Source organism: Coregonus lavaretus (genome assembly GCF_964263955.1).
Source record: "Coregonus lavaretus genome assembly, chromosome: 1".
Classification (NCBI taxonomy): domain Eukaryota; kingdom Metazoa; phylum Chordata; class Actinopteri; order Salmoniformes; family Salmonidae; genus Coregonus; species Coregonus lavaretus.
Genome location: NC_139988.1, coordinates 5087525 through 5099416, shown reverse-complemented (window position 1 = coordinate 5099416; position 11892 = coordinate 5087525). Strand labels below are relative to the sequence as shown.

Genomic DNA, 11892 nt, shown 5'->3' with positions numbered 1-11892 from the left:
ACTATGGCAAAAAAGTAGACTGCAATACTTCTATGGACTATTTTACTTTCGCATAATTTGGGGGAATCTGGCCATAGGTAAAATGTACCACTGGCCAGATTCCCCAAAATTATGCCAACACTCATAGAAAGTAAAATATTCCATAGAAGTATTGTAGTCCACTTTTACTAGCAATTTAACCATTTGGGGTTTTTGGAGGACTTTGAACACAACTCTTTCTGTCGAAAGTTAATTATGTATTTGATAAATCAACTGCTGTTTTTCAATCAGTTAATTGTCGATGTTTCATATTGGTTCATTTTGAAACTTGAGTTTGAGATGTATTCGATTCTAAATTAATTAATTCCATATGTTGATTTATTATCCTGGCTTTAAGCTATTAACGCGAAACCAACTTTAAAACATACAGACTGCCCCAACATAGATTGCTTGAGAAAATAATTTTGATAGCATTTATTATTTTTGTACTGCAACAATATTTCAATAGGAAAAAAAGAGCCATAGACTTTTCTTGACCTATCTCCTCTTTCACCATATATAATCTCCAGCCCAACGTTGAGATGTGCAGACTGGCCCAATTTAGATTGCTTGTCAAAGGATTTTTGATTCTATGTATACTTTTTGAACTATAACGATTTTAAAGTTGCAGAAATTAACATATTTTAAATGAGAACAATAGGAATACAGGGGTAGCTTTTCAAAATGGTCCTGCTCCTTGGCCACAAGCCCACGCTTTGATGGTGTTCACCTCATCCTTCAGTGTGGGTTTAATCCCAGCCTAAAGTATAGGGTTCAATCCCAGCCTAAAGTATAGGGTTTAATCCCAGCCTACAATATAGGGTTTAATCCCAGCCTACAGTATAGGTTTCAATCCCAGCCTACAATATAGGGTTTAATCCCAGCCTACAGTATAGGGTTTAATCCCAGCCTACAGTATAGGGTTTAATCCCAGCCTACAGTATAGGGTTTAATCCCAGCCTACAGTATAGGGTTTAATCCCAGCCTACAATATAGGGTTTAATCCCAGCCTATAGTATAGGGTTTAATCCCAGCCTACAGTATAGGGTTTAATCCCAGCCTACAATATAGGGTTTAATCCCAGCCTATAGTATAGGGTTTAATCCCAGCCTACAGTATAGGGTTTAATCCCAACCTACAGTACAGGGTTTCATCCCAGTCTACAGTATAGGCTTGTCAGGCATTTCCAGGTGGTACATAATAAATGACCTCCCTGTAGCATCCAGTCTGATTGATAAAAGTCACCTTGTCCTTTTGCAACTAATTGGTCTTTTGACTAATCAGATTAGATATTTTGGCAATAATTGGGCAAAATATTAGAATTGGGCTGCCTGTGTAAATGCAGTCTGTGTTGTAAAAATTAATAAATATATGTTTTATTGTCACATACATTGGATAGGTGCAGTGAAATGTGTTGTTTTACAGGGTCAGCCATAGTAGTATGGTGCTCCTGGAGCAAATTCGATCTTTTACCTTGTCGGCTCGGCTATTCAAACCAGCGACCTTTTGGTTACTGGCTCAACGTACAGGCTTGGCCTTTGCCCTCTAGTACCACTAACACATTGGATCATTGCTTCCAGGGAGGCAGAACAGTTTACTTCCTCTGATAACAGATTATTTTAACTCATAAAACTGCTGATATTTCCTCCTTCCTCTCTGTCCCAGGGAAAGCTGGTGGCAGTTAGTCTGGTCCCAGATCTGTTTGTTCTGTCTTGCCAACAATTACCATAGCAGTTGGCAAGACAGCACATGCAGATCTGGAACCAGGCTACACAAAAATATCACTTGGCTGAGATATCCTAGGGAGGACCCAGAAAATGACTGAAATACTCCAGATATTGGGGAGATTCCTCTGCTTAGTGAATGTTCTTCTCTTAGCACAGGGAGAGGGAGAGGCTGTTCCACAAATGCAGAGTGGTATTGAATATTAAATTAACTCTGTTCCACCTCCTTGAATATCCAATTAACTCTGTTCCACCTCCTCCTATACAGTCTCTGTACCATTTGAGTTAGGCTAATCATGGTGGCTTGAATCATTTGAGTAGTTCCAACTCTGAGGGAAATATAAATGTATGGAACTGAAACGTTAGTTTCAACTGCAGATTATTCCCCAATCCCCCTGTGATGTTATTTGGTCTTTTTTGTTTTTGTGAGAAATATATACAGGTATTGACTATTGATCTAAGGTAGGAGAAATGACAGAGATGGTCTATAATATTGTAACAGGCTTTGGAAATGACCGTCCCTTCCTGCTCACATACAGCTGAGCATCATGGGAGTCCCTATGTTTACCGTGTCTCTGGAGGACCTGGTCGTGGCCGTGGCATTGTTTCCCCCAGCATGCCAGGACGTCAGATTCGCTCCCCCCAGCCCACCGCACCCCCCGAGACCCTCATCGTACCAGCCCACAGCCCGAGGGTCCACCTCAGCCAGGATGACATCAAGAAGCTGAGGTTACTATCTATCAGTCACTGACATCAAGAAGCTGAGGTTACTATCAATCATTCACTGACATCAAGAAGCTGAGGTTACTATCAATCAATCACTGACATCAAGAAGCTGAGGTTACTATCTATCAATCACTGACATCAAGAAGCTGAGGTTACTATCTATCAATCACTGACATCAAGAAGCTGAGGTTACTATCTATCAATCACTGACATCAAGAAGCTGAGGTTACTATCTATCAATCACTGACATCAAGAAGCTGAGGTTACTATCTATCAATCACTGACATCAAGAAGCTGAGGTTACTATCAATCAATCACTGACATCAAGAAGCTGAGGTTACTATCTATCAATCACTGACATCAATAAGCTGAGGTTACTATCAATCAGTCACTGACATCAAGAAGCTGAGGTTGCTATCTATCAATCACTGACATCAAGAAGCTGAGGTTACTATCTATCAATCACTGACATCAAGAAGCTGAGGTTACTATCTATCAATCACTGACATCAAGAAGCTGAGGTTACTATCTATCAATCACTGTTGATGTTGTAACTGTTGTCTTATTATCATTAGGTAGATATTAGATATTCATGGGTTTTTATTCATCAATCCGTGTGCTAACTCTGAGGTTCATATGCACATCTTGTTGAGGTGTTTTTCATTTGCAGCCCTAAAATTAAACTCAACTCAACTTCTGTTCAACTCTTTTCTATTCTATTCTATTAATTCCCCTCCAGGTTCAAGCCCACGGTGGGGTCGGTGCACCTATCAGAGGGCCACAAGGCCAAGTTCAACTGCTCCATCGAGGTCCCTGACAACCACCTGGACCTCACCGTGCTGTGGTGGAAGAACAACATGGAGCTGGCTGAAAACCTGCAGGTGGTCATCAACGAACTACAGACCGTCACACATGGGGTCATGACCCTGCTGTCCACCGTCAGGTAACTGTGACGGGAGCACTGTGACGGGAGCACTGTGACATTCATGGCAGACACAGCATGTGAAGAAAATAGCGTTTAAACTTAGATCATTTGGATCGTTTGGATACTTAGATCATTGCACATTTTTATAATTTAACTGCCAAGTTTTCAGTTACAGTCGACCTTCATCAGAACATCGATAGACAAACACAAAAAGCGAGTGCAATCAGTATTATAAATCAGGTGTAAAAGTTCTGAAATGTCAGGATCGCTAAATTTCTCCACTACTTGTGTTTCAGCATAACTCGTGTGCAGAGAGCTGACGCTGGGGACTACCACTGTAGACTGAGAGTCAGTGACATAGAGATAGAGTCCCAGCCTATCAGCATTCAGGTCGAAGGTTAGTCCCCACATCATACCAGTGCATGAAATGATGACTAGAGTTTCCATCACTGGTTCTTAACATATTTAATGTGTTTGAGGGGATCAGTTTGGCGCAGAATTGCCGATATTGATCATAATGAGTAATTGATCATAATAAGTAGTTATTGATCATAATAAGTAGTTATTTGGGGTATAAGGTGAATTGTAGATCAGGGATTCTGCAGTCTGACTGCAATGTAGTCCATCTCAAACATGTATTCTGTGGGTGTGCGTGTGTTTAGGTCTACCAACGTTCACCAGACACCCAGATGACATGAACGTAACTCGTAACAGCCCCTTTAACCTGTCATGTGAAGCGGTGGGTTCCCCGAATCCTATCACGATCCGCTGGCTACGCAACGGAGTTCCTGAGATGGGGTACCTTACCTCCCCCAGCATGTACACTGTACCAGGTCAGAGGGAGAGAGAGAGACACACGCACATGGGCGCATGTACAGACGAGCACACACACGCGCGTATACATGCATGCGCAGAATGCACATACACACAAACACACACATATGCACATACACACAAACACACACACACATATGCACGTACAATCTCTTGCTGTCATGTGAAGTATTGAACTGTGGCCACCAATATTATCTCAGTACCTCTTTCTGGGTTTCAGATAGTCAGTACCTCTTTCTGGGTTTCAGATAGTCAGTACCTCTTTCTGGGTTTCAGATAGTCAGTACCTCTTTCTGGGTTTCAGATAGTCAGTACCTCTTTCTGGGTTTCAGATAGTCAGTACCTCTTTCTGGGTTTCAGATAGTCAATACCTCTTTCTGGGTTTCAGATAGTCAGTACCTCTTTCTGGGTTTCAGAAAGTCTGAAGGTGGACTGTTTGGTATCCTAGTCAGCATCTGGTCTAAAGTAGTGCACTACATAGGGAATATGGTGTAAAGTGGTGCACTACATAGGGGATATGGTGTAAAGTGGTGCACTACATAGGGGATATGGTGTAAAGTGGTGCACTACATAGGGGATATGGTGTAAAGTGGTGCACTACACAGGGGATATGGTGTAAAGTGGTGCACTACATAGGGGATATGGTGTAAAGTAGTGCACTACATAGGGGATATGGTGTAAAGTGGTGCACTACATAGGGAATATGGTGTAAAGTGGTGCACTACACAGGGGATATGGTGTAAAGTGGTGCACTACATAGGGAATATGGTGTAAAGTAGTGCACTACATAGGTGATATGGTGTAAAGTGGTGCACTACATAGGGAATATGGTACCATTTGGGACACATCCGTAGCCTCTCTCCTAAGGCCTAGAAAACCTTTTTAAAAATAAAAGAAAGTGGACTTCCACGCTGTGCTTTGCCCATTTCTAAACGTTGATCACCTGAATCATTCCTTTATAACACCACAAATGTACTGTAGGTTGTGTTGAGTTGGGTTTTCTGGCATTAGTGGGATACACAACATCCCCCAAGTCCTGAAGGAAATCTGTGCATAGGTCTATTAAGGGAAATGTTTTGTTCTGTGTGTATATTATTCCGTTTTACACATCGTTTCCCTTATCTAAGTTAAATTACCTTGTTATGTAGCCTCCCGAGTGGCGCACTGCATCGCGGTGCTTGAGGGGCGTCACTACAGACCCGGGTTCGATCCCAGGCTGTGTCACAGCTGGCTGTGACCGGGAGACCCATGAGGCGGCACACAATTGGCCCAGTGTCATCCGGGTTAGGGGAGTGTTTGGCCGGCCGGGATTTCCTTGTCCCGTCGCGCTCTAGCGACTCCTTGTGGCAGGCCGGGCGCCTGCAAGCTGACTTCTGTCGCCAGCTGGACGGTGTTTCCTCCGTCCAGCTGGCGTCCTACGGACTCAGGTAGGCGAAGGTCGAGAGCCATGCGTCCTCCGAAACACGACCCTGCCAAGCCGCACTGCTTCTTGAAACACTGCTCGCTTAACCCGGAAGCCAGCCGCACCAATGTGTCGGAGGAAACACTGTCCAACTGGCGACCGAAGTCGACTTGCAATCGCCCGGCCCGCCACAAGGAGTCACTAGAGCGCGACGGGACAAGGAAATCCCGGCAGGCCAAACACTCCCCTAACCCGGACGACGCTCTCTCTCTCTTCTCTATTTTCCTCTATCCCCCTATCGCTCTCTCTCTCGCGCTCTCTCTCTTCTCTATTTTCCTCTCTCTCTCTCTATCTATTCTCTCCACCTATCACTTTCTCTCTCGCTCTCTCTCTCGCGCTCTCTCTCGCACTCTCTCGTGCTCTCTCTTCTCTATTTTCCTCTCTCTCTCTCTCTCTCCCCCTATTGCTTTCTCTCTCTCTCTCTCTCTCTCTCTCTCTCTCTCTCTCTCTCTCTCTCTCTCTCTCTCTCTCTCTCTCTCCTCTCCTGCTACCAAGAATATCACTGTGTTCACTGTCACTGTGGGCCCCCAGGGTTACAATGCTGAATAACTAACCACTTTCAACCGGACTCACTCATGCTTTTACAGTGCCTATGTGTGGACTGTATACCTAGATAACCATGTTGGTTATTGGGGAAAATGGATCCTTTCAGTTGGTCTTGGTGGGGGAGGAACCTGATACTGTTGGGTCAAGATAAGCTTAGTCTGCAAGGAGATGTTTTTTGTGGTTTGAAGAATGGGGATGTGTTGTCTGCCAAGACTGATTAAAGCTACAACATTTAGGACATTTGCTAAGTTAGTTATGGTTTGAATCCTAAAGGGTACCTAATAAATACATGTGAAGTGTGAGCAGTGTTGTGAGCATAAACCTTGAAGTTACATAACATTGGCTCTACACAATTTACAGCAGTTAATTTACTTGATGCCCTAGAGCAAAGCATTCTTGTTAAATCCCCCCTGTGGAGCAGAGTAGTCACAGAGGTGAGTTGTGGGTCTTTAGTAGTCTAGACTCAGTGGTGGGTCTTTAGTAGTCTAGACTCAGTGGTGGGTCTTTAGTAGTCTATACTCAGTGGTGGGTCTTTAGTAGTCTAGACTCAGTGGTGGGTCTTTAGTAGTCTAGACTCAGTGGTGGGTCTTTAGTAGTCTAGACTCAGTGGTGAGTTGTGGGTCTTTAGTAGTCTAGACTCAGTGGTGGGTCTTTAGTAGTCTAGACTCAGTGGTGAGTTGTGGGTCTTTAGTAGTCTAGACTCAGTGGTGGGTCTTTAATAGTCTACTCAGTTGTGAGTTGTGGGTCTTTAGTAGTCTAGACTCAGTGGTGGGTCTTTAGTAGTCTAGACTCAGTGGTGGGTCTTTAGTAGTCTAGACTCAGGGGTGGGTCTTTAGTAGTCTAGACTCAGTGGTGAGTCTAGTAGTCTAGACTCAGTGGTGAGTCTTTAGTAGTCTAGACTCAGTGGTGAGTCTTTAGTAGTCTAGACTCAGTGGTGGGTCTTTAGTAGTCTAGACTCAGTGGTGGGTCATTAGTAGTCTAGACTCAGTGGTGGATCTTTAGTAGTCTAGACTCAGTGGTGGGTCTTTAGAAGTCTAGACTCAGTGGTGGGTCTTTAGTAGTCTAGACTCAGTGGTGGGGCTTTAGTAGTCTAGACTCAGTGGTGAGTTGTGGGTCTTAAGTAGTCTAGACTCAGTGGTGAGTGGTGGGTCTTTAGTAGTCTAGACTCAGTGGTGAGTGGTGGGTCTTTAGTAGTCTAGACTCAGTGGTGAGTGGTGGGTCTTTAGTAGTCTAGACTCAGTGGTGAGTGGTGGGTCTTTAGTAGTCTAGACTCAGTGGTGAGTGGTGGGTCTTTAGTAGTCTAGACTCAGTGGTGAGTTGTGGGTCTTTAGTAGTCTAGACTCAGTGGTGAGTTGTGGGTCTTTAGTAGTCTAGACTCAGTGGTGAGGTGTGGGTCTTTAGTAGTCTAGACTCAGTGGTGAGTGGTGGGTCTTTAGTAGTCTAGACTCAGTGGTGAGTTGTGGGTCTGCTTGCTGAGAGGTGGAGGATTAATGGTCAGAGTTGATATTTTGCCTAGCGTGTGCTGCGGCTAGGGTTGTGAGCTTGTGTGTGTGTGTGTATGTGATGGGGGTTGTAGGGGAGATGGACGGATCGGGGGATGGCTCCTTGGACAAAGGCCTCATTCACGGGACGGCCCACTACTCCCGCTCTGCTCTGCAGGGATGGGCTGGAATGGGAGTCTGGCTGGGGGCTGCAGGCTTTTATTTTTACTAGGCTGGGGGTCTACTATTGTTACTAGGCTGGTAGTCTACTATTGTTACTAGGCTGGTAGTCTACTATTGTTACTAGGCTGGTAGTCTACTATTGTTACTAGGCTGGTAGTCTACTATTGTTACTAAGCTGGTAGTCTACTATTGTTACTAGGCTGGTAGTCTACTATTGTTACTAGGCTGGTAGTCTACTATTGTTACTAGGCTGGTAGTCTACTATTGTTACTAAGCTGGTAGTCTACTATTGTTACTAAGCTGGTAGTCTACTATTGTTACTAGGCTGGTAGTCTACTATTGTTACTAGGCTGGTAGTCTACTATTGTTACTAGGCTGGTAGTCTACTATTGTTACTAGGCTGGTAGTCTACTATTGTTACTAGGCTGGTAGTCTACTATTGTTACTAGGCTGGTAGTCTACTATTGTTACTAAGCTGGTAGTCTACTATTGTTACTAAGCTGGTAGTCTACTATTGTTACTAGGCTGGTAGTCTACTATTGTTACTAGGCTGGTAGTCTACTATTGTTACTAGGCTGGTAGTCTACTATTGTTACTAGGCTGGTAGTCTACTATTGTTACTAGGCTGGTAGTCTACTATTGTTACTAGGCTGGTAGTCTACTATTGTTACTAGGCTGGTAGTCTACTATTGTTACTAAGCTGGTAGTCTACTATTGTTACTAAGCTGGTAGTCTACTATTGTTACTAGGCTGGTAGTCTACTATTGTTACTAGGCTGGTAGTCTACTATTGTTACTAGGCTGGTAGTCTACTATTGTTACTAGGCTGGTAGTCTACTATTGTTACTAGGCTGGTAGTCTACTATTGTTACTAGGCTGGTAGTCTACTATTGTTACTAGGCTGGTAGTCTACTATTGTTACTAAGCTGGTAGTCTACTATTGTTACTAAGCTGGTAGTCTACTATTGTTACTAGGCTGGTAGTCTACTATTGTTACTAGGCTGGTAGTCTACTATTGTTACTAGGCTGGTAGTCTACTATTGTTACTAGGCTGGTAGTCTACTATTGTTACTAGGCTGGTAGTCTACTATTGTTACTAGGCTGGTAGTCTACTATTGTTACTAGGCTGGTAGTCTACTATTGTTACTAAGCTGGTAGTCTACTATTGTTACTAGGCTGGTAGTCTACTATTGTTACTAGGCTGGTAGTCTACTATTGTTACTAGGCTGGTAGTCTACTATTGTTACTAGGCTGGTAGTCTACTATTGTTACTAGGCTGGTAGTCTACTATTGTTACTAGGCTGGTAGTCTACTATTGTTACTAAGCTGGTAGTCTACTATTGTTACTAGGCTGGTAGTCTACTATTGTTACTAGGCTGGTAGTCTACTATTGTTACTAGGCTGGTAGTCTACTATTGTTACTAGGCTGGTAGTCTACTATTGTTACTAGGCTGGTAGTCTACTATTGTTACTAAGCTAGTAGTCTACTATTGTTACTAGGCTGGTAGTCTACTATTGTTACTAGGCTGGTAGTCTACTATTGTTACTAAGCTGGTAGTCTACTATTGTTACTAAGCTGGTAGTCTACTATTGTTACTAGGCTGGTAGTCTACTATTGTTACTAGGCTGGTAGTCTACTATTGTTACTAGGCTGGTAGTCTACTATTGTTACTAGGCTGGTAGTCTACTATTGTTACTAGGCTGGTAGTCTACTATTGTTACTAGGCTGGTAGTCTACTATTGTTACTAGGCTGGTAGTCTACTATTGTTACTAGGCTGGTAGTCTACTATTGTTACTAGGCTGGTAGTCTACTATTGTTACTAGGCTGGTAGTCTACTATTGTTACTAGGCTGGTAGTCTACTATTGTTACTAAGCTGGTAGTCTACTATTGTTACTAGGCTGGTAGTCTACTATTGTTACTAGGCTGGTAGTCTACTATTGTTACTAGGCTGGTAGTCTACTATTGTTACTAGGCTGGTAGTCTACTATTGTTACTAGGCTGGTAGTCTACTATTGTTACTAGGCTGGTAGTCTACTATTGTTACTAAGCTGGTAGTCTACTATTGTTACTAGGCTGGTAGTCTACTATTGTTACTAGGCTGGTAGTCTACTATTGTTACTAGGCTGGTAGTCTACTATTGTTACTAGGCTGGTAGTCTACTATTGTTACTAAGCTGGTAGTCTACTATTGTTACTAAGCTGGTAGTCTACTATTGTGACTAGGCTGGTAGTCTACTATTGTTACTAGGCTGGTAGTCTACTATTGTTACTAGGCTGGTAGTCTACTATTGTTACTAGGCTGGTAGTCTACTATTGTTACTAGGCTGGTAGTCTACTATTGTTACTAGGCTGGTAGTCTACTATTGTTACTAGGCTGGTAGTCTACTATTGTTACTAGGCTGGTAGTCTACTATTGTTACTAGGCTGGTAGTCTACTATTGTTACTAGGCTGGTAGTCTACTATTGTTACTAGGCTGGTAGTCTACTATTGTTACTAAGCTGGTAGTCTACTATTGTTACTAGGCTGGTAGTCTACTATTGTTACTAGGCTGGTAGTCTACTATTGTTACTAGGCTGGTAGTCTACTATTGTTACTAGGCTGGTAGTCTACTTTTGTTATGGGTAGCCTTTCCTCCCTCAAAACACTGATCAAATAAAATGAAATGTTATTCATCACATGCTTGGTAAACAACAGGTAGTCAAGACTCAGTGGTGAGTGGTGGGTCTTTAGTAGTCTAGACTCAGTGGTGAGTGGTGGGTCTTTAGTAGTCTAGACTCAGTGGTGAGTGGTGGGTCTTTAGTAGTCTAGACTCAGTGGTGGGTCTTTAGTAGTCTAGACTCAGTGGTGAGTTGTGGGTCTTTAGTAGTCTAGACTCAGTGGTGAGTGGTGGGTCTTTAGTAGTCTAGACTCAGTGATGAGTTGTGGGTCTTAAGTAGTCTAGACTCAGTGGTGAGTTGTGGGTCTTTAGTAGTCTAGACTCAGTGATGAGTTGTGGGTCTTAAGTAGTCTAGACTCAGTGAACAGTGAAATGCCTTATGGACCCTTCCCAACAATACAGAGAGAGAAAATCAAATACCAGTTTCCATGAATGTATATTGACGTCCAGTCAGCCACTCCCAGAACAATACCCAGCAAACATGACGCAATTGGCCCCATGTAGGTATTCGGGGGGCAAGGTGGGCATGGGTTAGCCCACACCAAGCCCTGCACGGGTAAGCCCACACCAAGCCCTGCATGGGTTAGCCCACACCAAGCCCTGCACGGGTAAGCCCACACCAAGCCCTGCATGGGTTAGCCCACACCAAGCCCTGCACGGGTAAGCCCACACCAAGCCCTGCACGGGTAAGCCCACACCAAGCCCTGCATGGGTTAGCCCACACCAAGCCCTGCACGGGTAAGCCCACACCAAGCCCTGCACGGGTAAGCCCACACCAAGCCCTGCACGGGTAAGCCCACACCAAGCCCTGCACGGGTAAGCCCACACCAAGCCCTGCATGGGTTAGCCCACACCAAGCCCTGCACGGATCATGTGACTATGAGAGATGTCAAAATTTTGATCACAGTTTTACGAAAGTATAAGGCTTTTGTTTATAAAGCATTTGTAGGTATTTATGTAGATCTTTATAATGGGCTTGTGAGGTAAGCTTTTGTACTTGTGCAAACACACTTGTTTGAAATGTCAAGGTTTGACTGACATGATAACGAACTGAAAGGCTGCATACTCTGACAAGACAGATGTGGCATTATGTACTACATTACCCATAATGCTCTGTACATGTATAGACTCCTTACCAAGGCAGCAGACTCATGAGATATTCAGAGGAAAGTAAACAAAACTAGAAAAGGTAAATGTCCTAAAGAAAATGTGTGTACTTGTTTCAGCAGTCTAAAAGTCTGTTGTATGCTAGTGGTAGAAGATTAAAATGGTAAATGCTAATGTAGACGGCTAGACGCCCACTGACCGTATGTTACAAAACAGATTCATTAGATA

At 43.6% G+C, this 11892-nt stretch overlaps 1 protein-coding gene across 1 annotated transcript in view; it reads left to right on the top strand.

The window, feature by feature from the left end:
- Window positions 1-2358: 2358 nt before the first annotated feature.
- LOC311104455 (tyrosine-protein kinase Mer-like) overlaps window positions 2359-11892 on the top strand; it is a gene marked incomplete at its 5' end in the record, with an annotated part of 53063 nt that continues 43529 nt past the window's right edge. The window contains 4 exons of the mRNA XM_084146295.1: window positions 2359-2471; window positions 3208-3411; window positions 3690-3790; window positions 4056-4226. Of these exons, the coding sequence (XP_084002421.1) occupies window positions 2359-2471; window positions 3208-3411; window positions 3690-3790; window positions 4056-4226 (589 nt within the window). The remainder of the gene's footprint in view (window positions 2472-3207; window positions 3412-3689; window positions 3791-4055; window positions 4227-11892) is intronic.